Source organism: Lethenteron reissneri, chromosome 5 (assembly GCF_015708825.2).
Source record: "Lethenteron reissneri isolate LAM-NWPU_2019-01 chromosome 5, ASM1570882v1, whole genome shotgun sequence".
Lineage (NCBI taxonomy): Eukaryota > Metazoa > Chordata > Hyperoartia > Petromyzontiformes > Petromyzontidae > Lethenteron > Lethenteron reissneri.
In genome coordinates this window covers 1,372,994-1,400,956 of record NC_083783.1, presented here as the reverse complement: position 1 = coordinate 1,400,956, position 27,963 = coordinate 1,372,994, and the positions used below count along the sequence as shown (strand labels likewise).

General features: G+C 51.1%; 1 protein-coding gene across 1 annotated transcript; it reads left to right on the top strand.

Moving 5' to 3' along the window:
* The first annotated feature begins 3,333 nt into the window (after nucleotides 1-3,333).
* Nucleotides 3,334-27,306, top strand: LOC133351157 (uncharacterized). The gene is made up of 2 exons (XM_061566154.1): nucleotides 3,334-5,360; nucleotides 22,450-27,306. Exon 1 carries the CDS (start codon nucleotides 3,990-3,992, stop codon nucleotides 5,286-5,288), a length of 1,299 nt encoding a protein of 432 aa, XP_061422138.1. The 5' UTR covers nucleotides 3,334-3,989; the 3' UTR covers nucleotides 5,289-5,360; nucleotides 22,450-27,306.
* Nucleotides 27,307-27,963: the final 657 nt, after the last annotated feature.

Sequence of the window (27,963 nt, the reverse complement as noted above, 5' to 3'; positions counted from 1 at the left end):
CACTCCTAGCGTTTTTGTATTATTTGTTGTTGTAACTTTCTAATCCGCCCCTCCTGGACATCTTTTTAAAAAAGAGCTTCATAGCTTATCGGATTCCTCCAATCTAAATAATTATTCAAATTCTGATTTTTGTTTTATCAACAGCTTCGGTTCAACACAGACATTGTCACTCAGCAGTCTCATTCTGTTTATTTGCCTATAAATATCCGATAGTTCCCAAGCACTGGTTTAAGAAAGCCTGACTTCTGCTCAGGGTGAACGTCGAAACCGGTCCATGGTTTGGTGTTAGCTACGCTCCTGGTCATTGATGGCGTAATAGTATAAGACATTATACTCTCCATTCTTGAAAACTCGATATATAAAACTCAACTATACTGATTTTTTATTTTACCAGGTAAGGCTCACTGAGCTGTGCAGCTCTTTTTTAAATCCTTTATATTAAGTTCGCTTGCTTGCTTGCTTGCGTGCTTGCTTGCTTACGACCGTGCAAATTTTTCGGTCGTTTTTTAACCCACTTCCCGTGATCCAATCGAGTTGACATTTTCCACACAGACTCGTTGTGCCAGACAATGTTCGTGAAAAAAAATTCCCAAAATTTTACACTTTTTAGGCAGAAAAAAAAAAATTATTTTACATATATTCAAATAGAACTCATTCATGGCTTTGGCTGAACGTCACAGTATAAGAGCCCAGAGCGTAACCCCTCCACAGGCCGTGGCGGAGTAGCGCAGTTGGTAGTGCCCTCGCTTCCCATGCCAAAGGTCGCGGGATCGATCCCCGCGTCCTCCGCAGGCGAATATATTTTTAAATCCTTTATATTAAGTTCGCTGCCACGCATATAAAGGATTTATAGTGAAAAACTTTGTTTTTACGGGTTTACTTGTTAAATCCTTTATATTAAGTTCGCGTGCTTGCTTGCTTGCTTAGGACCGTGCAAATCTTTCGGTCATTTTTAACCCACTTCCCGTGATCCAATCGAGCTGACATTTTCCACACAGACTCGTTGTGTGTGACAATTAATTTTCGTGAAATTTTTTTTCCAAAATTTTACACTGTTTAGGGAAAACAAATTAAATATTTAATTACCAATTGCTTAATACTGGCAGACAATCATCTGACCCATAGATTGCAGCCATCTCAAGCCAGAGGACGAGAGAACTCTAGCCGCCACGCATATAAAGGATTTAGAGTGAAAAACTTTGTTTTTACGGGTTTACTTGTTTAGAAACGAGCTGACCACAAATAAAAGCGCAACGAATCATCACGTGGAAATGTATTTCAGCCAAATACTCTAAGCGTGTGACGGTTAGTCTAAATGTGGAGGGAAAATCGGACCAGCGAGAGAGAGACATACGAACTCAAAATATACAGCAGACGTCAGGGTTGGGATCGAACCCAGGCGAGAGAGTTAACGTCTCGCCACCGACGCTTATGACACGATGATTGTGAACTTCCCTGAAGCGCCTTTCAGCTTGCCCAATGCTCTCATTGTCTCCTGAAGGTGCCAGTAACGGCATAGGTGGCACATCCCCAAGTTTAATTCCTCAAACAGGTTTTTTTTGTTTTTACCACAATAACCCTGTGGGAAATTCAACAGTGGGCGAACTGGCTCTAGACTTGGCCTTGTCATGGGAATGAGGAATTTCCACCACTAAGTGAGGGCCACCATCAGAGATGGTAGAGGTTTTTTTTGGGGTTATAAATAAATTTAGTCTCCTTGTTGGCACGCGTGTTCTGCAACTGTCGACAGCTGTGATATTAATAATGTAAAGGTGTGTGCAAAACTATTTACTACTGGTCAAGACTAATTCGAGAATCTATTGAAATTGAGTTGAATAGAAAATATTTTAACGTTATGATACAGGCTTAGTACTGATTGGAAGCGTATTATGAAGTAATACATTGCTTAATTGCATGCCTATACAGGTCACCATACGTCGATGGTGATTCGCAGTGAGCAGCCAATAACAGGTAATGCGATTTTTTTACACAAAAACAGCAGAATTTGCATACATAATGTACATGCATGATGTACATTATGTATGTTGATTAGCTGTGCGTAATCCAACTAATAATCGATATCCATTGTAATTTATATGAATACATGAACCCCTCCCCACGGTCCTCGCACCTGATTGGCTCACAAGTGACGACGTCACATTCACCCCCTCTCTATTTAAGACCGAAACAGGAGGAGGATTTCTCCACAGTTCTGGCTGTCGCCTGATGAGGCTGGTTGTCATTACTCGAATTGTAAATGTTGTGGGTTTACTCTCCAACACACAACCGGTGTGCTGAACTAGGAACCAAATGGCATGTTTTGTTGACGAGACAAACTTACTAATTGGGCTGTCGGGTGGTGGAGGGTTTAACGACAGATTTATATTGACTCTATTTAACCCAACAAAAACCTCAAATATGGATAATATTGGTCCCGAAAGCCTACTACCGTACTATGAGGTGTTAAACAGAGATGAGCGTGATTGATCAGAGAGAAACCGAGGGACTGTATTGACAAGAATAAGCATAATCCTGTAGGGGGAGCAGTGGTGCCGTGGTTAGCGCACTGCGCTCTGAACCCGGTGACCTCAGTTCACGTATTGACCACGGCTAACATCAGTGGCGGGTGATATCCAAACCGGTCCTAGTCGCCCCCCCCCCCCAACTCTCCCCATCCACACGCACTGACCAGTGTGGTGAAGTAGGGCCAAACAACAATGACCGACACGACTATGGGAAGCCTTCATCTCGCAGTGGATTGACAAAGGGCTGTACACGAACGTATTTCGCAAGTGTGTTTACAGTCACTCCCCAAGAGGTGGCAGGATAACGCAGGGCCTTCATAATGGCCAAATCAGAGGCACTCGAACATGTACTACTGAGAGCCTCGGTTCAAATCCAGGGTCACATTAAACACATTTTTTTGTATTTTACCGGTAAGGCCCTACTGAGCTATGTCGCTCTTTTTCAGCAACGACCTGGCCACAAGTGATCGCTCAACCAAGTGGCTTATCACGTGGAAATGTCTCGCAGGCAAAATACTCTGAACGCACGTTGATTCTCAATGTGGAGAGAAAAATCCGAAGAAAAATCCACGCGACCACGGGGAGAGAGACACATGCAAACTCCAAATGTACAAGCGTCAGGGTAGGGATCGAACCCACGATCTCCTGTGTACAAGGCGAGGTAGTTAACATCTCCAAGCCACCGTGGCGCCACATTGATTGCGCGGTATCTGGGAGAGCATCTCGCCCGCAGGCGTATTGTTCGAGAGCACCCATTGAGACGGGCAACGGGTTACAAGAGGAGTTGCGACGTGGCGAGGAACCCGGCCGGCTTTGTCTCCCCAGTGGCGGTGTTTACACGCGGGAGCAGTCGACAGGGTCACGCATGCCCACAAAGACATCAAACCGCGCATCCCCCTCTCTCTTCGCCATCCCCCGCCTCCCATGTAGCCAGCATGGGCTACAGGAGAACACATACTGTGAGTGAGAGAGCCGTACACGCACAGCGAGTGTAATCACTACAGGTCGTCGTGCGGAGCGCGTTGAGGAATTTGCTGAATTAATCGTGCGAAGTGGACAGCGTCAGTAAAGTTACCAAAAGGGAAGTGAAAGTTGCTGACAGTTTCGTGGGTTTTTTCCTCATGCTGCTGCTGCAGCTGCTGTGTTGTCTATGTCATTAAGTGCGGCTCGCTGCTGCTGCTGCATCGTCAACACCGCGGGTCGTTTGCATCACAGCGACCACGAGGAAGTGCACGGTCTTTATCTTCACGCGCCTGCGGATTTCTCGGAACGCAGCAGAGCCGTCGGACGGACATTCACCTTGAGCGGCGGTCGCCGTCAACAGCAGCAGACAGCAGCAGCCGCGCCATGGATGCGTCGCTCGGCATTTAAACCACAGCAGAATGAACGAGTGAATGATCGGTGCCGTCGCCGCAATATAGCGGGCTAGAAATGTGATAAAGCCCAACCCGCCGTGTCAGAAGCATGGAGGCCTCGCAGGGAGCCGTGAAGACCGTGCCCAGGAGTTCAGTGGAGAGCAAATACCATGACGAGTTGAAGCCGGCTCGCCAGTCTCCCCGCAGCTGTTGCGCTTGGGCGGCCCTGAAGCGCGCATTGTGCTGCGGCTGCTGTGCGGGCTCCGAGCCGGACGACGCCGAGCAGTCGGGCGGCTCGGCAGAGACAGACGCTCAGCCGTTCGCCCTCGCTGCCTCCAGTGACGCCAAAAGAGAGAGCGCCGTTGCTGCTTCTACTGCAGCAGCGAAGCAGCAGCAACAGCAGCAGGCCACCTTGAACGAGATGCACGGTGCCACGTGGAGCTTTGACGCAGAGGCGGTGTTGGCCCACGAGCAGCTGCACAAGGAAGCCTTCGACGGAGGGACGGCGCCTTCCAAGGGGCAGACGACGACGCTCAATCCGTACGGCAACGGCGGGGTGGAGGCAGGGGACGTCCAGCTCCTGCAGGAGGGCTCCGACAGCGAAACGTCGATGAGCGACGAAAGGCGGCCCCTGGGTGCCGTCCGCGAGGCCGACGACGACGCGGCGGAGGCGGGGGACGACCCTCGGCCGGTGCGGCCGGGGTCGAGGCCTCACGCCAGGCTGTCGTCCGTGCAGGTGGAGTACGATGACGTGACCATCGCGGCACACTCGCCGCCGCCGCCGACGCCGAGGGACCCCGGCCACCCGCACGGCGCCCCGTGGGAGCCGCGCGCGGCCGAGTTCGCTGCGGGCGTGGGGGACAACTGCCTGCAGACGGCGGCCAACTTGGCTGACATCCTCCAGAGAGACGACAGCGCGAGGAGTCGCGACAACCACCACCACCACAACCACCGACACCCCAACAACAACAACAACAACAGCCAGCAGCAGCAGAATAACAACAACAAGCGGAGCAGGCTGCAGTCGCGAGACCTGGAAGCCGAGTTGGATCGGAAGGTCTCGCAGCTGCTGAAGAAACACCAAGTGGACCTCCTGCAGACCTACTCGCCCAGCAACGTGATGGACATCATGGCGCGCCACTTTCGCTTCTCGCAGGAGGTGAGCGAGCTGAGCGAGCTGGGCTTGCACGAGGTGAGCGCCGGCCTGGCGGAGATCAGCCGAGAGGTGTGCGAGGACATGAGCTGTCCTGAGGACGAGGCCAGGGAGCTGGTGAGGAGCAGCGTCCGCAGGGTCTCCTCCAAGCGCTCGGGGGCCCTGAGTTCGCCGACCTTCCAGGTGTCGCAGGAGGACAGCGGTGACGAGGCGCTGAGGCTGGGGCACCTGGTGGCCCAGGGGGACGAGTGCTGAGGACGGGCGGGACGTGCCGAGGCGACGCTGCTGCCGCCGCGCCGCTGCTGCTGGCGATGATGATCCCAGAAGGTACGCGCTCCGTTCGTGGTGGAGATGCCGCAGCTGCAGTCTTAACTCCCAGCGGCTTCCTAATATGGGAAAGAAGAGCAAAGGGCCGCAGTAGCGCATCTGAAACCACACAATGCGTCGACCGTCTTTGTTCGACGGCGAGCCAAAAGCCGCTGCTGCTGCTGCGAGGATGACCGCAGTCCACTTGCTGTTGGTTTAACGCCCCTTGACGAGATCGGCGAGGTGTTCATGAATTGTGACAAGCACTTTGTGGGTAATGAGCGCGACCTTGTCACGTCTTCGTTCGGCAATCGGAAGCCAATGCAGCTTGGCGAGCCCTGGACAGACACGGTCGGACTGGAATCGCCAGACCAGGAGTCGGCAATCTGCGGCATCCGAAGCCGCATGCGGCTCTGTAAGTGACTGCTTCGTGATGTTATTTATTAAGGACCATCACCGTCTCGGATTCACATTGCATCGCGGCTCTTGAATTATCGAGATCATTATTGACTTCGACACGAATGTCTCATTATTTTTTTATTATTTTGGATACCGACCACTGGACACCAACGACATCGAATGCGTGCACCGGGGTGGACTTCTTCGTCGTCGTCTCCCGTCCAACCTCTGTGGATTTTTTTTCTCTCCCAATATTCTGCACAGGCCACCACTTCCGGTTTTGGCATTGACAAATCTTGAGGAATAGCAATGTGTGGTGCTGCAGGGAATCTCAGGAGCTGGTCTGTGTGGTTTGCTTTCCACCCCAACCCCAGAATTTCATGAGAGGAGAGTTGCATCTTGCCGAAACCCACTCTCAGTCTGTTTAAGCTCCGTCATGTGAACAAATATGGAAATGGAGCTGGATGCGAGCTCCTCCCAGCTCCAGTTACCAACTCAGTTGGGAACTGCCACTGAGATTAATTCCATTTACATTGAATGGGTAAGCGTGGGGGGACGAGGCACCATTGCAGATGCTGCCGATTCGATCTCCAGTCGCGGCAGTTGAAACAATGGGTCCAAGTGTCTTACATCACTCCACCCAGCAGTTCATGTTAGTGCACCACGGTTAGTCGATCGGCGCAGGTCGTGAATGGTGGGGTGAAGTGTGGGTACTCCCCCTGCTTCCACGACGCCCAACCAGTGTGGAAGAGTAGGCCAAAAATTCCCCTCTTAAGTGTGCTTCTCCATATCCCCGTCCGACAACGGAAGCCCCCTCTTTCTTGTCTGCAGTGGCACCAGCGAGCAAATTCAGGGCTGCGCCCTTTGCCGAGGACGAGCGCGAGGTGCCGGTTGGTGACTGCCCATGGCCCAGGGGTTAATAATGTTATAGCGCTGCAGTTTGTAACAAACGTGAACACGTTTCTCCTGCCATCTAAACTCATCACGTGTCCTTATGACATCGTGGACAATACATTCCCACAGCTTCTTTATGGCCACATAAAATACATTTTAAAATGTGTAATTTTCCCGTCAGCCCCATGGATTGATGTTTCCCAGCGGCGTCTGTGTTTGAAGCGAACGAAATTCTCGGACAGGTTGTACTCAAATATAGAATCCCACGAAATCAATTTAATTATATTATTGCATCGCATTTGTCATTTATCATTGGTATCTACTCAGCTCAAAGTAATGCCTCGGTTCCCTTTTTTTTGTTCAATGTCATTCATTCAATAACTTTTTCAAATTTACAATTCACTTGCACCAAGTTGCACCAAATTTGAGAAGTTGGGGAAAAGAAAACTGAACGTTTGGTGATGATGACGTTGCTGCTGCTACGTTGGCAGTGGTGCACAAGTAGAGTACAATTAATAAAACGACAACACACTCGTCAACAGCATTGTGTGTGTGGCCTTAAATTAAAATATATTTCATAAGCAACGTTTCAGGCAATGGTTATTCGGTGGTCGCGTGAATTTATTTTTCTCTGGGTCTTCTGGTTTTTCCCTCCACATTTAGAAAAGCGCGTCTAAATTGTATTTATTATTTTACTGCTGTGGATTTTCCCGTGATGATAAGCCACTTCGTTGAGCTATCATTTGTGGTCAGGTCGCTTCTGAAAAAGAATCTCGTGGCTCAGTGGGCCTTATGTAGTACTGTAAGATTTGAAAAAATTCTTAGTTTTATCTATATATATATTTTAAAGTGATATGTTTACCTTTCCGATAATTTTCACTCCTGACTTGTTTTTGTATTATTGGCTGTTGGAACGTTCTGCACCTGCCCCTCCTGAACATCTGTAAAAAAGAGCTTTATAGCTCATCGGATTCCTCCAGTGTCAATAAATATTCTGATTATTTGAAAAAGTAATGTAAAAAAAGGCCGTTGCCCAATGCCCTACCGAATGTGTTTCGTTTGAGGCCACACACAGTGGTATTGTTGAAGAATAACAAAACATTATTAATAACAAAACATTATATTTATAAAGTGATCGTTGTACAAGGCACAGCAGCAGCAGACACTCATTATATATGAAAGAAATAACGCATGCGACTTAAAGAAAATACGAATTTGTTGAGATTGAGAGCAACTATATTCCTGGTCCCTTTGACGATGACAGCACGGGCTTTGAAACTGAAATTATCAGCCGTAAATTTGGATTTAAATAAATATACGAACAAATGAATGTTGCCCAACTGTGTTCATCGGGCCCGTTAAAACAAATGCTGCTGCTGCTCCTGCTGGCTTTCCTCGCGTTATTAGCTCGAGCACTCCGCAAACACCGTGGGGCCCCATCAGCGAGAAACAAACCCCCTGAAGGTCAAAGACCAATTCGACAATCTTCTCTGCTTAAACACGTGCTGTTGGAAAGCATTGGCCCAGCGTCACTCTGCTCCATTTCTGTACACACCTCTCCTCTTACTTCACACTATCCCTTATTAAATATTTTGAATATACCGTAAAAAATATATATTTCTTTCGTGACATGTTTGTTTTAAAAATAATTCAATAGGCCTTAAGGATCAGCAGCGTGCCACTCATATGGGCACAGCTAGATACTGTGCCACTCGCTCGTCCTCTGCTGTCACCGGGTCTCGCCATCTCCTCGCTGCTGAATACATTTCTTTTCGCTCGTCCGCGTTCGTCCACGGGAATCCATCGCTTCGCGGCGCCCGATACACCCGCGGACACCCCCGAGCCATCGCGTGGCGTGCGAATAAAAAAGCCCAAGCACCGTTCATCAACAACACTACGTGGGTGTCCTTAAAATACATATCGATAAAAACCTCGGTGACGTTTAGGGCAATGGCCCTGCTTCGTAGCACACATCACTCATCTACATTCTTCATAGCACATATGTAATAAAAGACTCCGTCAGGCACTGCTGGTCTCCGTTTGTCTTTTATTCAGGTTCTTCTCCGCACCCCACTGGCCTCCTACCGGACCAGTGTCGTCTCGCGCGCGCCCCGCACACGCTCCCTCTCGCATGCCACGCACGCTCTCTCTCTCGCGTGCCACGCACGCTCTCTCTCTCGCGTGCCACGCACGCTCCTCCATTAGCTCCTCTATTCCCGCACTCCGCACACCGCTGGCCAACGGCGTGCTGAGGTCCTTCGGCCTCGTGGCCGATGGCGCGGATCTCTCTCTCACCACCCAACATGGCTCAGACTCTTAACTTCCCCGACTACCCCAATCTCTTCCGGGCTCCCACTTATCTACATTCCCCCCACGTGACCCTGACTCCTCCCGTTCCGGATCGTTAGATCCGGCCTTCCCATACTACCCTGCTGGCTTCGCCCCCATTCACCTCGCCTCCCATTGGAGCCGAGGTGAACGGTGGCCTCTCCCACACGCCCCACAGACCAGGCTCCACCCCCCAATACCCCGGGCCGTGTGATTGGACCAGAGCCCAGCAACAACCCCATTTACGCTCGCATTACATGACCCCCCCCCCCCCCCCTGATTAAACTGATTAAAAGCCAGCAGTCCCGGCTGCAATAGGACAAAATAATGCGAGCGACAGCATCACAATCAGGAATCACCAGACACAACGGAGAGTATAACAACAACACAATTAACGAAAGGGAAGGGATTTGGAACGAGTGCGGGTCGCCGGCCCGTCCTTCACGAGAGGCGGCGCTCTCAAAAGTCGCAGTCCCGACAGGGTTTTAGGAGCGCTGGAACCATCCGCCGCTGGTGGAGGCCTGTCCGTCCCAGCACCCCGTTCCCCAGAGAGGTCCGTAGTCGGGGCCCCCTGCAACTGCAACCGCGGCGGGGTTGGAGGAGCAGTGGGGCCAAGCATCCCCGTTGCCGTGCTAGGCCCACCCGGTGCAGGAATCCCTGTGTCCGGCAGGATCACAGCCGGTCCGTCTGCAGGAGGCACGACAGGCGCGCTTGCAGGTTGAACAGGCAAAGTCAGTGGCGCGTCGGACGCGACAGACACTGGCAAGGCAATGTTAGGAGATGATGCATCCACTCGTGGGGCCACGTAGGGTTTCAATCGGGACGTGTGAACGTACCAACGCCGCGATCTGACCCAAACGCACGCGGACTGCGGGCTAGGGACCTCAATAAGCACAACCGGCCCCTGCCAGGGTTTGTGCAACTTAGGGGAGGTCCCCACCGGTACCTGTGGGCAGTGGAGCCAGGCCATGTCCCCCACTCGCCAGGGGGACCCACGATGAGAGCGCCGGGTGCAACGTTCGTTCCGGGCCTGGGTCCTGGCCATAGCCAATCGGGCCGCCTACCGCGCTTCCGCCACGCGCTGAGTGGCGTCACGAATATACTCGGGGAGGGGCTTAACAGGACCCCTCGCCCGCGTGCCAAGTTGAGTACCCCATTGACGCATGTGGCGCCATCCGGTAAGCGGAGAGCACCCCAGGGATATACAAATCCCAATCGACCTGCTTCTCGCTAACCGTCTGACAGAGCATGGCCGACAGGGTCCGGTTCAACCGTTCAACCATCCCATCAGTTTGTGGATGATAGGGAGACATCCGAACTTTCTTAGTCCCCAGTGCGTCGCACACATCCCGCAATAGGTTGGAAGAAAAATGTCACCCTTGGTCTGTAAGCAACCTTCCTGGCACCCCCTTGTCCATCACATATCTGAACAGAAATGCCTCCGTGATAGACGCCGCCGACTGGTCGGGCAAAGGCCAGGCCATCGGCCAGCGGGAAAGATATTCAACCCTGACCAATAAAAATTTGTTCCCCCGAGCGGACGGGGGAAAGGGCCCCAGAATATCCAACTCCACCAACTCGTTAACCCGCGACACTTGTATCGACTGCATTGGGGGAACATACGGTTGCTTAGGCGGCTTCTGCCGGGCACAGTCGGAGCACACCCGAATATGGCCGACGACGTCAGTTGTCATGCTGTGCCAAAAATAATCCCGCTGAAACGTCAACAAGGTTTTCTGCACCCCAAGATGTAACAACTTCTCAGCGTGCAGAATTCGAATCAACTCATATCGCAACGACGACGGCACAACAAGACGCCAGCGATTGTGCAAGCCTTCCCTCCACATCAACAAGCCGTCATGGAGAGCCGCTCCCGGCGTCCCATCAGACGACGGATATCCCTTCTCCTTCGCAGCCCGACTCCGTAAGGCCCCCAGCGAATCATCGAGCAATTGCTCTCGAATCCACACGGAACGCGGCAAATTTAAAACCCCGTCGGCCGGTTCCGGACACGTGGAATCCCCGGGCATCTCCACAGCGGACACGACAGGTACGCGTGGGCTGTCGAACCCGCGTGCACCTATTCGTGCCAGAGGCACATGCGCAGGCGGATCCCTGCGGTAATCGGGAGAGTGCGTCCGAGTTTGCGTGATGCGACCCCTTACGATATTGAATCTCAAACGAAAATTCCTGCAAAGTTTCCAACCATCGCGCCAATTGGCCAGACGGTTGGTCAACTTTAAGGGAATATTGCAGAGCCGCGTGGTCCGTGCGCACAATAAATTTGCGGCCATACAAATACGGGCGGTATTGACGGACAAAATTCACTATAGCCAACAGTTCCCGGCGGGTAACGCAGTAGCGGGTCTCCGCCGGAGATAAAATGCGGCTCCTGTAAGCCACCACGTGCTCGACGCCACCCTTAAACTGTGATAGGACGGCCCCAATCCCCGTGTCACTAGCGTCGGTATCCAGAATAAAAGGCAGAGTGAAATTAGGGTATTCCAGCGTCGGCGCTGACGCCAAGTGATCGCGTAGGCCATGAAACGCCACCTCCTCCGCCGGACCCCAGCTGAACCTCCGGTTCTTTGCCGTAAGGAGGTGCAACGGCCTAGCGATAGTGGCAAAATTTGGAACGAACCTGCAATAATAGGAAACGAACCCGACAAAACGAAGCACGTCACCCACCGTGGCTGGAATCGGCCAGTGCCGGACGCACACCGTTTTTTCCGGGTCCGTGGCCACACCATCAAAGCTGATTATGTGGCCCAAATAGCACACGGATCGTTGCAAAAGGTGAAACTTCTTGGGCTTAAATTTCAAATTGGCAGAACGCGCCCTAGCAAAAACAGCATCCAATCTCTGAAGATGCTCCTCAAACGTACCGCTGAACACAATAACATCATCCAAATATGTCAAGCACGTGTCCCACTGCAGACCGGTCAACACGAGTTCCATCAACCTCTGGAACGAAGCAGGGGCGGCATTCAACCCCATGGGAAGACAATTAAACTGAAACAGGCCCTGCGGCGTACGGAAAGCCGTTTTTTTCCTCGAGGACTCGTCCAGGGGGAGCTGCCAGAACCCCGAAGAGAGGTCAAGAGTGGAAACAAATTTCGCCCCAGACAAGACATCGAGGGAATCATCCATACGCGGCAGGGGGTAAGCGTCCGCAACTGACACCTTGTTTAACCTCCAAAAATCGACACAAAACCGTAAATGACCATCCTTTTTCTTTACCAGGACCACCGGAGCGCCCCACGGGCTGTTGGACGGAGAGATCATGTCAGCGGCTAGCATATCATCCACCGCGCCGCGTACATGATCCCTCTCCGCCGGGCTCAACCGCTGTGGATTCATCCAAATGGGAGCAGCATCCCTGGTATCAATATGGTGGGAGAGCAACGAGGTGTGTCCCAGATCGAAATCGTCTTTACTAAATACATCAGAATATTTCTCCAACAGCGCGCGAAGTGCGGACCGTTGGTTCGTAGTCAAGGACGCATTTTCTTGGCACAACCCGGCGATCCATCGATCGTCCTGCGCCGTCGAGGCCGAAACCCCCCCTACGAGGTCCCGGTGGGCCGGATCGTCATGGGCCGTGAAGGCGGTCGTAGCATGTGCCAAAACCGTTCCGGCCGGCACGACGACATTGTCCGCGCCTCCATTCAACACTTGCAAAAACGGAGGCTGACCCAGCCGAAAAATTGTCCGTGCTGCGACCAGCGCCAGGCCATCCGTAACCGCGTTGGACGGCGACAACAACACCCCCACCACCCCCTCGACCCCAGGCACGGGCTTCCGATAACGCAGTGGGATAAGCATCTGCGAGCCAGGTGGAATGTCGACCGAAACATTAGATAACGCCTGCACCTAGCGGTCCGGAGTGGACTGGCCCCACGGCGACGGCAAGAAGAAAATCTTCTGGCCCGCCGGAAATCGGTCCCCAATAAAGACGGCACAACGACGGACCTGGAGATTAACACCGTCCCCGAAGCTGACACACCCCCAACCGAAATACGCGCCTCCACCTGACCAACGATGCCCATACTCCCTCCATTCGCCGCAACACATGAATCGTAAACCGGTCAGACCCGCGATGGCGGAATGGACAGAAGATGGAATATCACGTCCGAAATGATAGTTGCGGACACGCCCGAATCTACCAAAATCCGCACGTCGACCCCCTGTATCGAACCCGGCATGGTCGACGACCCAGTAGCAGCTGCGACCACCCTCTGTGCCAATTTTCACCACTGTGTCAGCGAGCGACACGGATCCCTTAGAGTCCCCCCATAAGAAAAGGCCCCCAGAACGCATACCGACGGTGATGCATGAGATGACAGGCCTTGCCGGGTGTCTGATGCGTACCGACTTGCCTGACATGGTTGACTCTCCGGCGTTGACGTCGCGTCCCTGGCCGGGGACTCCGGCTGAAGAGGCGGGCAAGGGCGACTCCGACAGTCCCGCGCGAAGTGTCCAAGATGCCCGCAGAGGTAACACGACGAGTCGGCCCGCCGCCCGGCTCCCCCCCCCCCCCCCCCCCCCCGTCTCGATGATCCCTCAGCAGTGGCCTGGAGCGCGACTCCGCTCCCCCTCGAGGAACCCACTGGGCCGCCGCCACAGTCCACCCGGCGGCACCTCCCTCCACGGTCGGGCTCCCCGTCCAGGCGGTCACCTGTGCCCAACGGCACAAGTTGAACTGCGCGTCGAGGCACTTGGCTGCCATCTGGGAGGTCAGCTGCTCATGGCCGCACGCCGGCATCGGAATGCTCAAGTCCTTGGACAGCTCCAACATCTTACCCAGTATCAAGGGCTCCAACAAGTCAGGCTCTGTCTCTGGACACGCGGCCATGGCCAGCTCAAGCACAGCGCCCCGGAGAGCCACAGGCGATTCCTCCGGTGCCCGTTGCCTCTGGACGAATCTGCGGTGTGCGTCGTCCAGAGGCTCGTACGCTTCCGCCATTTCGTCGAACGCCCCTTTCAGCGTCGCCTTCTTCGCGGCCATGATGGAGCGGAAGAATTTCAAAGACTTGTCATCCAGGAGCGTCGGCAGAACTTCCAAGGCCTCCGCATCCGTCCACTTGGCGGATCGGACGGCCGACTCAAAACGCCACACAAATGCGCTCCAATCTCCTCCAACTGAGACTTCTTTAATCGTCGTCAGGCGATGGCTGCGAGTCCCTGAGCTGCTGTCTTCCAATGCAGGCGTCCCATGCGGCCGCGACAAGATGGCGTCTTCCCGCCGTGGCAGTGACAAGATGGCGGCTTCCCGTCAGCGGCGGCCGCAAGATGGCGGCTTCCCGCCGTTCGTCCGCCACCACACCCAAGATGGCGGCGTCCTGCAATGTGTCGGAGAGGGCGGGAAGCCTCGCAGAGGCCCCAATGGCGGATGGCTCGGCCCCACCCGAAGGCTCCCCGCTTGAAGGCCCGCCGCGTAGCCGATCCTGCATCGTCGCTGGCGCTACCAGGGTGACTAAATCCAGCAGAAGGGCCCGCAGTGAATCAAGCTGGACTGCCACGTGTCACCAGCCGTTCTCGGCGCCCGTCGACGCAGATGGCCCGGCCGCCCCAACAACATCTTGTACTCCTGTCGTGTCGCTCGCCACCACTTCGCCCACGCCTTCCATGGTCGGGACCGCCACTGCCAGAGGAAGGTCCTCTTCGTCTTCTGAAGATGGTGCAGGTATATTCTTTTTTTGAGATGTTTTGACATCTCGTTCCACTTCTGACACCAGTGTAATTAAAGACTCCGTCAGGCACTGCTGATCTCCGTCTGTCTTTTATTCCGGTTCTTCCCTGCACCCCACTAGCCTCCTCCCGGACCAGTGTCGTCTCGCGCGCGCCCCGCACACGCTCCCTCTCGCGTGCCACGCACGCTCTCTCTCTCTCGCGTGCCACGCACGCTCCTCCGTTGGCTCCTCTATTCCCGCACTCCACACACCGTTGGCCGACGGCGTGCTGAGGTCCTTCGGCCTCGTGGCCGATGGCGCGGATCTCTCTCTCACCACCCAACGTGGCTCAGACTCTTAACTTCCCCGACTGCCCCGATCTCTTCCGCGCTCCAACTTATCTACATTCCCCCCACGTGACCCTGACTCCTCCCCTTCCGGATCGTCAGATCCGGCCTTCCCATACTACCCCGCTGGCTCCGCCCCCATTCACCTCGCCTCCCATTGGAGCCGAGGTGAACGGTGGCCCCTCCCACACGCCCCGCAGACCAGGCTCCGCCCCCCAATACCTCGGGCCGTGTGATTGGACCAGAGCCCAGCAACAACCCCATTTACGCTGGCATTACACATACATGACACACGATGCAGAAGGGCCATTGTTAATAGCCACGCTCAACCTGACAGATGAAAGGAGTATGCAGCTACTGCGGATAATAGGACGTGCCGGTAATGAGGGCGCAGGTCATAGGAATGTTTTTTTTGCTTTTGGCACCCTTTAATCACGCGTGCTTTTGGCACCCTTTAATCACGCGGGGGGAGGGGTGGGGCTGAGTAAAACGAGCGATTATGTGCTTCTCTGCACTTCGCACCCCGAGGGACAGTGCGTGTCTCTTGCACCACAACCCCGCGTGACGCTGTCCATTCCTGAGCTGTATAAACAGACCCCCCCACCTCCTACCCCCACGTGTTATTAGCGAGAGCCGGGTGGGTGACATCTCAAACTGGTCTGTGAGCCCTCCGGTTTCCTCCTGACCCAGAGAACACTCCTTCAAACGGAATTTGCAAAGATTGAACAACAAAAAAACACAAATCCACAATCTTCTGCTGCCAGCCAAAGGGCGCTTGTTGAGACTCTCTGAGGGCTCCCCGAGCACGACATTGGGACAGACCCAAGTGCTGCCATGGGTTGACTAACTGAGATGACTGGCAGAAGCAACAAAAAAATCACTGCAAAAAAGACAAAGAAAGATCCCCCGTACAGCCTCAACAGACTATCGGGGAGAGTGCTGTTAGCGAGCACCAATGAAGGCCGGAACAGTACACGAGTGGGTGGGTGGCCAGCACCAATCTTGACCACCTTTGTCTCCCTAGTGGCGATGTTTACACACCACGTCCTCATATAAGGTTGAGTTGACCTAGATGGGGGGGGGGGGCAGGTCCGGTTAAGATATTCGTCACTGGTGTTGTCCGTGACTGGGAATCGAACTCGCGTCGTGGGGTTCATCGCGCAGCACACTAACCGCTACACTTCCGCTCCCCCCTAACACACAGACACACATCACACCAAAGATGCACACAGTGAAGTCACACAAACACACGCACACACACAAGCCACTCACAAAAACACGTACACACAAAACATAGGGACACAGACACATATCAAAGACAAAGATCCCACGTATAGATTTAACAGACTGTTGGGGCAAGTCCTGTTAGCGAGCATATATGAAGGCCGGCACAGCACACGAGGGGGTGGGTGGCTAACACCACGCCCTTTGTCTCCCAAGTGGTGATGTTTACACACTGCAACAGATACTCATTGGAAGCTGAGTCGACCATGGTGAGGCCCATGACCGGTTCAAATAATCGCCACTGGTACTCTTTGGTTATTTCGGTAAAGTCATGTAGATAGAAAATTATTAGATCACGACGTTTCGATCGCAACACAAGCGACCGTCTTCAGGTGAAAGAGAGAAAGCTACTGAAATGAGGTCTTATATAGGCCTGAGATGAGTGCAGCCCCAGGGTAAGAGGGCGGGGCTAGAGATGGTCTGCCGGAAGCTGTGGAAGTGGCTATTGTATTGTGAGAGATTAGCATGTCAATGCACGAACTTAATATGCCGCAGCATCGGTGACTTGCCTAGTATGTCACAGCATTGGTGACTGAGTGAGAAGGACATCCAGCCCGTCAATACAAAGACATCCAACCTAATAATGCAACTCAGTGAGTCTGCTAAATCCGGATCAGACACCGACACACAGGCAGCTAAGCATGGACAACTCCTGTCGCACCAATTTATTTCACGTGGCCAGTGAATAGTTTTTTCTTCATCCTCCCACTCGCTTCTCTGATCGCAGCAATCATTCGCCGTTGTTGGTCACGTTTATCGGAATCAGAATATGTATTCATACGTTACAACAGCGAACAGTGCTGAAACATGAAATAAATTGTGGACCCGCTAAACCAATGCTGCCACCCCAGGTGGCACCGGACAACCGAGGTCTCTACTCAGGGCTCGGGGGGTGCTAAGTGGGATGAGGGGGGGGGGGCATCGTTCGGTGGGTTCGAAAGGAAGCTGTTATCTCCTGGCCTTGCAGTCTGGCTAGAGTTGCCACCCGTCCCGGTTTTTCGAGGATTGTTTTCTTGTTGTGGAGGCAGCTGCTATGCTGGAAAGATCTGTCACTCATCCTGGGGACATGAAAAGTTCTGGTTTTGTCAGTTCCGTAGTAGAGATAATAATACACCGTTCAAGTCAATGCATTTTTTTATACATACAAATGTTTTAATGGCAACTGAACGCGAGCCCGGTACATCACGCCGAAGGATTCCAGTGACTGGGCACAGAGAAAAGTGTAATGCATTTAAACAGTCTCATCATCACCACGACCCCCTCCTGGCTTTAGGCCTTCTCTTCCCCTTGGCCACTGACCTCTGGATGCCACTCAGTGACGTGCCCTGTACAACCCTGCACATGCGTGTTCTGCCACTGCCGACAGTTGTGTTTGGGAGTACTTAATATTCCTTTGGTGTTCTTTTAGTCTCATGCTGTGCACTCAATTGAGTTTGATAATGTTGAGGCTTTGTGCAAAACTAATTACTGCTAGCCAAGACGAATTAGATAATCTTTAGAATTTTAGAGAAATACAAATAATTTACCTGTTCTGATAGCTACAGGCTAAGTGCTACTTGTAAGCGTATTATCAAGTGACACGCTTTAACTGCATGGCTATACAGGTCGGAGGTGATTAACTGAGCAGCCGATAACAGGTCCTACGATTTTTCCACCCAAAAACGGAAGGATGTGCATGCACATGCATGCACACCATGCATGCATGTGTATGCATAATGTGCATGCAAAATGTACATGCATGATGTACATTATGTATGCTGATTAACTGTTAATAAACCATACTCTTTGGTTCTTTCGGTAAAGTCATGTAGGTATAAAATAAAATAAATCACGACGTTTTGGGCGCAACACAAGCGTCCATCATCATAAAGAACCAAAGAGTATGGATTCCTGCAGTCACGAAAGCTTCAAATCAAGATTGTTAATAAACCAACCAATAATAGATATCCATTATCTTCTTCTTCTATCTATATATATAAAGTCAAAAATTGTCTGTTTGTGGGTTTGTTTGTGGGGTTGTGTCTGTTCGCCCGCTTGCGAACGATTCGCCTCTCCAACGGTGGGGTTTAAGTAAAAAAAATAGCTAGGTACCAAGCCGTAAGCCCCGCGGTGAGCAAGCGCTATTCCTTTTTCACCTCCGTCAACTTTAAATTAGTTTAATTAGCGATTTAGTGCGAGTATCTATTCATTTATTTATGATGCGTGCACGACCATACCAACTCACGCGCCTTTGGCGGGGGGGACGGCCCATGCCAAGTCGCACGCCTTCGGTGGGAGTGAAGGGGACATTTTCTTTCACGGTAAAAACGTTATAAATATACACTAAATGCTGACGTTAATTCTTCACTGTGTGATGTCCCCCCCCCCCCCCCCCACCCCGATGCGTGCAGTTATTACTACTATACACTCGCTAGATGCTACCACTATAGGCGGTAGATATTACCGCAAAGTGGCCAGAGAAATCATGGCTGGGGGGGGGGGGTGTCAGGGGTAGCAGCCCAGCCTCAGCCTGCCAAGGTGCCACCTCGGCCGGCTGGACAATCTAGGCGAGGCCGGAGGCTCTGCACAGAACTAGGCCTCACTATGTCACTCTATCAGGTGAGTACTTTGTGCTATAGAGTCGATAAATACTGCTATAGAGTCAGCATGTACTACTGTAGTGATAGCAGGTACCACCACAGTCGGCATGCACTGCTGTAATCATAGCAGGTACCACCACAGTATGCACTGCTTTAATCATAGCAGCTACCACCACAGTATGCACTGCTTTAATCATAGCAGGTACCACCACAGTCAGTACGCACTGCTGTTAGATTTTTCAGAGTAGTTTTGAAATATTTTTAAGACCCAGGCAACGCCGGGTACTTCCAGCTCGTAATGTATATGACTACATTAACTCCCCTGATCTGATCTTCACACCTGACTGGCTCTCAATTGATGACATCACATTTACCCCGTCTATTTAAGACCGAAGCAGGAGGATTTCTCCACAACTCTGGCTATCGCCTGATGAGGCTGGTTGTAATTACTGGCGAATTGTCTTACTCGAATTGTAAATTTTGTGAGTTTACTCTCCAACGCACCGGTGTGCTGAACGAGTAATGGTTTGGCACGTTTTGTTTACGTGGCAAACCTTACTAATTGGCTGTGTTGGGTGGCGGCGGGTTTATTGACACATTTATATTAACACGATCTAATCCAAAAAAAATCTCTTGTGGAGAATATTGGTTGCGAAAGCCTACTACGTGTTAAACTGCTTACTCTGACTGTTAATAAAGTTCCCCTGTGCTCAGGGGCCGGGCACTTGGATTATATTTCCATTGCCAAAATGAACTAGAAAGCTAAACGAAAACATGTTTTTTTATTTTACTAGGTAAAGCCCCACAGAGCTATGTAGCTCTTTTTTTTCAGAAGAGACTTGGCCACACAAATGATAGCTCAACGAAGTTGCTTATCATGTGGAAATTTATAGCAGCCACATACTCTCAACGTATGTTGATTTTAAACATGGAGAAAAAACCTGGGGAATCCGGAGAAAAATCCACACAACCACAGAGAGAGAGAGAGAGACATGGAAACTCCAAATATACAGACAAGCTAGTTAACATCTCGCCACCGTGGTGCCTTCAAGTCGCATGGCAACACAGACACCACTCTCTGTCTCATCACGCATCGCCATGCGTTGGTAAATGTGGGTACCACTTTGTGGGCAAGTGAGCAGTGTCTTGTCCTATGGAGAGAATCCCCCCCCCCCCCCGCTCTGCAGGGCTGTATTAGAAGAGTGAACCACTGATGCTTCCTCAAGGCTCATTTGAGTAAGCAGACAGAACACTGGACGGACGCAACATTCCCGCTTTCTACACCCGCCTCTCCACGTAGACCATTAAAAGTGCTTCTTACACAACCGACCCTGATTCATTACACTCGAGTCGACCTCTGCGCACGGAGTGGGGTCATGAACACAGTCACAACGTCCTCCCACATCCCACATACAGACGCGCACACAACGTGCATGCCTACCCTCCCCGTTTACAACCACCGGTCGTGTTCACAGCCACAATGCGTCATGAAGGCCAACTTCAGTCGAGTGCAGGGTAGTAATTCCCTTGGCCTGGTAATAGCATGTGCCTCACTGACCCTGTCATGTTTGTTAATCAGTACCCATTTCATCGACAGCCGCATTAGCCGGGGGTGTCTCTGTGTGTCTGTGTGTGAGTGCGTGTATTAGGGAGCCTGGGGACCAGTAGTGGTAGCGGTTAGTGCGCTGTGCTACGAACCCGTTGACCGGAGTTTGATTCCCGCTTGCGGCCAACACCGATGTCGATTATCTGAACCGGTCCTGGGCCTCCCCTAGGTCGACTCATCCTCAAATAAGTACCTGATGCCACGTGTAAACATTGCCACTGAGGAGACAAAGGCTGCCGGGGGTGGTGTTGCCCACACACCCTCTCGTGTGCCGTGCCGGTCTTCATAGGTGTTCGCTATACGGGGGATCTCTGTCTTTTTGTGTGTATTATGAACCTATTTATTAAACTAAACTATTTTTATTCTTTGGATCTTTAGGTCAAGTCACATAGATAGGTTCAAAGAAAATAACAAAAAACTACGACGTTTCGATCACAACACAAGCGGTCGTCATTATGTTATTTTCTTTGAACCTATCTACGTGACTATACCGAAAGACCCAAAGAATATGAATTCCTGCAGTCACGAAAGCTTTAAGTCAACATTTAAACTATTTTTATGTTACCAGGTAAAGCCCACTAAGCTGTATAGCTCTTTTTGACAAGCAACTTGACCACAAATAATAGCACAACGAAGTGGCTTATCAAGTGGAAATTTATAGCAGCCAAATAAGCTAAAAGCACATTGATTATGAATGTGGAGGGGAAAACGGTGAGCCTGGAGAAAAATCCACGCAACCACGGGGAAAACACATAAACTCCAGATATACAACAGGCGTTAGGGTCGAGATCGAACTCACGACCTCCTCCATACCAGGCAAGGGAGATAACATCTCGCCACCGTGGCACATTGTGGGTGCTACTCGCTAACAGCACTTTCCCCAACAGTCTGCTAAGGCTATATGGGGGATCTTTGTCTTTGCAGAAGGGACCTCTTTCCGGTTCGCAAATTAATACAACAATTCGGAGCAACCCAAACAGAGTGATGGCTTGGGATCATTCTAAACATGTGACGTGACAGAGACGTCACTTAAGTGGCTAAGGATAATAATGGAGCAGCAGCCAAGGAATGGAATGCGTCAGTGAGGGAAGCTGCCTAGGAGATGGAGCGATAAAATCAGCTTCCGTTGCAAGTGCTAGGTGTATTATTACATTGTGGGGAGCGGTGGCACAGCGGTTTGTGTACTGCACTACGAACCTGGCGATCTGAATTCGATTCCCGCTCACGACCAATAACAGTGGGGAATATTCGAACCAGTCTTGGGACTCCCCTGGGTCGACTCAGCCTGAAATTAATACCCTCGTGTGCCGTTCCGGCCTCCATAGATCCTACTCGCTAACAGCACTTGCCCCGAGAGTCTGTTCAAGGCAATACGGGATTTCTTTATATATTTTTTTCATTACATCGAAGGGTTTGTGGTTAGTGAGGCTTTCATCCATATGTAGACACACAAAATGGCCTCTACGCTGTAGCACCAGCCACGCAGAGCGCCGGAAGCCTCCATTGGAGGAACTGGCGGTCACGTGACCGGGAGCGGGGAGCTCCAGTCGGGATTCAGGAGGGAGCGTGGCCGACGGGGGCGCGAGGCGGCGGCCAGGGGATAAAGGGGGGTCGCCGGGGGACTCGGGGCTCGTTTGGGGATCCACTGAAGAGGTCTTCGCTGCCGCTCACCGTCGTCGTGTAGGTTTAGTCAGGGAAACGTGGGCCCGTAGCAAGTGTGCTACCGACCCGGTGATAGCTAACTCACACACACATAGTGAACAGTCGAGGACAGTAAAGCCACACTTAACAATAGAACCCAGTAATCAGTGAGTTGTTTATTAAACACGTTGCCTCCACACATATAGTGTGTGCGCCTCAGTAAGTACACACGCTACACATAAATGGATTTACCATGGCGAGTGATGATGATGTCTCTGATTTGTATTTCTTTCTCCCATGAAAATGTCAACGCTCGTGTAAAAATGAAATAACAGTAATGATGCTGTTGTTTTTTGACAGATTCTTATTTAAATCATCGGTTGAAACATGAAGACAACTGCCACGGCAAAGACAATGGTCGGGTTGAACCTGTGATAATATCTCTCAAGTGCGAAAGACACATTCGACGGCAAAAAAAAGCATCAAGACGCCAACACAATTCTTCACTCAATTCCGACATCGACCGACGAGCGCTTAGCACTGACGCTTTCATCCTTCCTAGCGCACACTGAGAGAAGCCTCCGTCATCCTTCCGCCCTTGATGACTCCAGCTTTTGGCTGGACACCTACTGCGGAGAGCTGAGCCACTCCCTAGCACATCGGGTTCTTCCAGCCTCAGGAAAACGAATTCTGTCCCACGGGGGGACGCAGTTTGTCAAAGGATTCTCTTCATTTGTCAAAACTTCTGTGTTGTATGTGCAGTACTGTTATGTTGTCATCTGCTCATCCGTAGACTGTTTAGCTGCCGCCCTTACCACCCGTAAAATAGCGTGGGACAGTGAGCAACGATGTGCGGACTGTATCTGCTGGAATGCTCACATCTCTAGTGGGGCGACCGGGCGTGAATAGGCACGTACGGTTGGTCAGCTACCATGGTGCGACGGTCAGTGGTTGAAACGACGGTGCAAGTTTGTTCACTCGCTCCACTCCTCCCTGCCTCTGTCCACCCAATCAGTGTCAATGAGTTCCATCACACAGTCGAACGACTGGTCTCGCGCGTGGTGGGGCTAAAGTGTGGGTGCTTCCACACCGCTTCCAGAGGGCCCTTCCCCTGGATGGGCCCTCTAGAGAGGGGATCCCTGTAGTGGGGACCCCTTCACCCAGCAGTGGCATGAACCAAGTAAGCGCAGGGGCTGTGCCTTTGCTATTTAAAGTCGCAAGACGGCAGAATTACCACACGCGATAGAGGGAAAGACGAGCTGATGGTCAAGAACACAGCGTCTCGTGCACACATGTCCACGGTCATAATTGATAGCCATGGAATCATTCTGAATGCCTTACCCGGCCGCGGCGGGGCACCAACGAGTCTAGATTGAACGCCAGCTGGAATGTAACGCATCAAGAGTGGAACGTCTACCACGGAGATGGAGCCACGAAAGGGGCACGTGCGTGGATGCTGGACCGGTTGTCATATCGCAGGATCGCGAGAGGCCGCAATGACACGGGGGAGGCTTTCATCCAGCAGTGGATTGACTGTGGCCAATAAAGATAATAACGATGGCGAAGATGCCAATGATGACGAGGAAGGACATCAAGGTGGGTGAGAGGACCAGGCTGAGGCAGGCCAAGCTACTTCAGATCGGTGGTGGGTTGCTACGGGAGGCTGCAGCAGGCAAGGCACTGGAAGAGGTGAGCTGAGATGAGACCACCATGGGGTGGGTTTTGAGATCTCACTCAAACACTGAAGCAAGCACCACGAGACACTCGCCAGAGCGTTGCCCTGTCTCCCACAATGCACCGCGCGTTGCTTGACTTTGAAGCGCGCGGCAGATAATGAAGCAGTGGCGATACGAACCCGCACTCTGACGGCACTCATAAAGGTCGCGTGATCGCAACTTTAAAATGGATATATTTTTGTTATTTTCATTCACAGAATATGCTTGTGTTGGGCGCCTCAACCTACACCGTGTTTTCTATTCCCGGACATGCAAAGTCACTTTCCTAACTTACGTTTTTATCATGTAATTTAAGGAAATATTTCGTAAATGGCATGTAAATGTGATTTCGTTGTATGTTTATTTTTGTTAACACTATTATTCGTAAACAATAGTAAATAATTATATATATGTGGGTGTAAGTTGGGTGAGGTGAGTGGCTCTCAAATTGGCTCACCTTCCTCTTTTCTACTGCACAACCGAGCCGTACTAGGGCCGTGCCAAGCCACCTCGGCGTGGCTCAGGATTGGCCTGGTGGTTTTTCCCACTGCAGAAGCCGAGCCCGTGCCGCTGACATCACAAACATCACTGGCCATGACCCTGGCCCTGCTTGGCCTCAAGCCAGATTGAAGTGCCATTGCGAGTCCAGCTATTTCACGTTCTGGTTCTGCTGGTGGGAGAAAAAAACTCGTGAAGTTAGGGGTCCCCGTCAATGCCTCAATTCGGATGTGGCAGATGGAAAAGGGATAAAGGTTTTTTTTAAGTTAGCCCAGAGCCAGTTGTGGAAATTCCATAAAACCAATAGTAGGATTATAGAGGAGCTTTAGTAGCAGCGCCATTGATGCTCTGGGTGCTAAACTAAAACTAAACAATTTTTTTGTATTTTTCCAGGTCAAGCCCACTGAGCTATGTGTCTCTATTTCAGACGCGACCTGGCCACAAAAATCAAAGCTCAACGAAGTGGACTACCACGTGGAAATTTATAGCAGAAAAATACTATAAATGGACGCTGAATCTAAATTTGGAGAACATGCAAACTCCAAATATACAGAGGCGTTAGGGTCGAAATTGAACCCATGACCTCGTGTATACTAAGCAAGGTAGTTAACATCTCGCAACCGTGGTTTGATTCTGGTGTCGGCCGCCCGTGATTAAACCGGGCTGTAACGTATAGCGGGTTCATATTCTTAGGTTTTTTCGGTAAAGTCACGTAGGTAAAAACATCAAAATTAATAAAAATAAAATAAAATAAAGATCACGACGTTTCGGAGGCAACACAAGTCTCCGTCATCAGGTGGGACCGTCACAGCCAGATTAGCTGCATCAAGTGAGGCAAGATGTAATCCCTTAAAAGCGAGTTGAGGGGGGGGAGCTCATCAGAATGTGGTAGCCAATGAATGGAACGTATCGGGAGGGAGGGGGCGGGGCCAAAAGGGTGGGCGATGGCGTGGAAGCGATTGTGCGCAAGCGACTAACTGCTGCACAACGCCAACGCATTGGACAGAGAGGGGGGAGGGGGAGGCCTGATACACATGATAGAAAAGAACGAAAATGCCCATGTTTATACCAATGCTGGCTGAACAATGAAGAGATTACTGTTAAACACTGGGGATGTTAACACTCGGTAAAGTAAAGTAAAATAGTGCCTGTCAGATAAGATGGTCCAAAAAAGTGTAATCAAGTCTTTTTTGCGTGGTTAATAACATCTTTCCAATGATTACTAAGTTTGTACCCATCATCACGGTTGAAATTATGTCTGTGTTTGTATATTTGTATGGCTTCGTGTACAAACCTTTGATGGTAGCCAGGAGGTTTGCAGAGAACCTTGGTCTCGGAAAAGACAATTTCATGAGAGCCCACCGAGTTGTAGCAATGATCGGCAACGGCCGAAGAATCAGTTCTGCCGTGTTTCAGATCTGACTTGTGCTCGCGGACACGATCAGCAACATGACGTTTCGTTTCTCCAATGTAGCAATCACCACAAATGCAACTCAATTTGTAGACTCCAGGATACTGTAAGTCAGGAACGACATCCTTCACAGATGGAATCAGATCACGGATTTTATGCACTGTACTGAATCGGACTTGGATCTTATGTTTGTTTAGAATTTTGGAGATCTTTTTGGTCACGCCTGCTATGTATGGCAACGTGATAGTTTTGGTCGGAGTTTCAAAACTATCACGTTACCATACATAGCAGGCGTGACCAAAAAGATTTAATTTTTATCAATTTTGATGTTTTACCTACGTGACTTTACCGAAAAAACCTAAGAATATGAATCCTTGCAGTCACGAAAGCTTCAAATCTAGAAGTATAGCGGGTTTATGTTCTCAGACCGGGCACCAAATATTGCACGAAAATATTTTAATTTCAGCTTTGTTACATAATTTACTTCTTAAAGAAACTAGACCTTCATTGAAAGAGCCAGGGGAACACAGCGTTGAGAAGCACCCTCTTGTATTGGCTGAGATGGGCCCCTATATAGCACCCCTATTTTGGCGGACACTATTGGATGACTACTCGAATGTATGTATGTTGAACTTCTATCGCATCATACGTAGCTAACCGTGATAATCGTGCTATTGGGGCGGCCCCTATTGGGGTGACCCTATTGAGGCGGCCCCTACTAAGGCGACCACTATTGGGTCGACTCTATTGGGGCAGCCCTATTGGAGTGAGCATATTGGGGCGGCCTCTATTGGAGCGACGATATTCGGGTGACCCCTTTGTAGCGACCCTATTTGGATGGCGCCTAATGTGGCGGGCCCTATTGGGATGGCCCCTATTGAGACGACCCGATCGGAGTGACTCTGTTGTATCGTGACTGAACGTGAGGCCCTGGCTGGACACGAGGCCCTCGCAGGATGCGGGAGTTCCAGGAGGAGGTCTCATCCTGCTAACGACGCTCATGACGACAGCACCACTGTCACGAGACTGCACGTTCAACGTCGATGCGGAAACTTTGAAGTAGATTTATCATTTCTTGTTTTCGCTACAGTGAAGCTAACGTTGTGTTGCTTCGTTCAATGTTAAACTTAGCCAATGTGCCGAGCCACGGATCTGCGTTTTGCTTCAGCCTTGGAAGTAGTTGCAAATGCACGTTATTATCTTTTTAATATTATTTAGATTATAGTAAGGGGAGGGATTTTGTTACGTATCATTGGAAGGTGATCTCTGTATTTGTGTGCAAAATTAACACAACTATATAAAGTCACGTTCCAACATTTAATCGTGTTCGAGAAGTTACACCTTTTATCGTTACTTATGTACCTGGGGGAGCCACACTGAGATCGACCCACTTCTGGAGGGTGCTGCTGCATTGGGTTGTTTGGCTAGCACGGGTGGCATTGTGTGTCGGGAGTAAACCGGAGCCCCTACGTGGCTGTTTATCTCATGGTCAGGTCACCTCTTTTCCTTTTTATTATCATTATTGTTTATGTACGCGTCGCACTGTCTTCATGCGCAAATTCTCGACTAATAAATGAATCTGTTTTAACTGTCTTCATCTCTCTTCAGTTATTTTCAAACGTCTTCCTCAATTTTTTTTTCTTCCCTTGGTTGATGATAAACAATTTTCAACCTTTTCATGCACGGCGCCCTGAGAACCATTGTCTAATGGGCGCTTTATACATGAAAATGTATTATTATTATTAAATTCCAGCAGCTGCACTTCAGTTGGCAGCAGAGGTCGCAACCGGGTACCCGATACCCGTACCCTACCCGATACCCGGCTACCCGTACCCGGCCGGGTACGGGTAGCCGTTTGCGACCCTGGTGGGGCCGGGTACGGGTACGGGTAGGCCGTGAGTCACTGGTAAGTAACCGTTTGTCACTCATTTCCTAACGTCTTGTCTCTGCTCACAATTTAAGTTCCTAGAATCAACCCACCCGCGCCTGCAACATGGCTTCATCCCAGAGGTCGATTTTGGGTACCCGTACCCTACCCGATACCCGGCCGGGTACGGGTAGCCGGGTATCGGGTAGGGTACGGGTACCCGTTTGCGACCCTGGTGCGGCAGGGTACGGGTAAAGAATCAAAACCCGTTTGCGACCTCTGGTTGGTAGCCAACGTTCGAAGCTGACTGCGACCCTCGAAGGAACAGAGCCGCCCCCCTTGGTCCCCCCCCCCCCCTCGTGATCCGTGGTCCAAACAAATCA

Coding starts and splice junctions, on each gene's coding strand:
- LOC133351157 (XM_061566154.1), top strand. CDS start 3,990: ATGGAGGCCTCGCAGGGAGCCGTGAAGACCGTGCCCAGGAGTTCAGTG.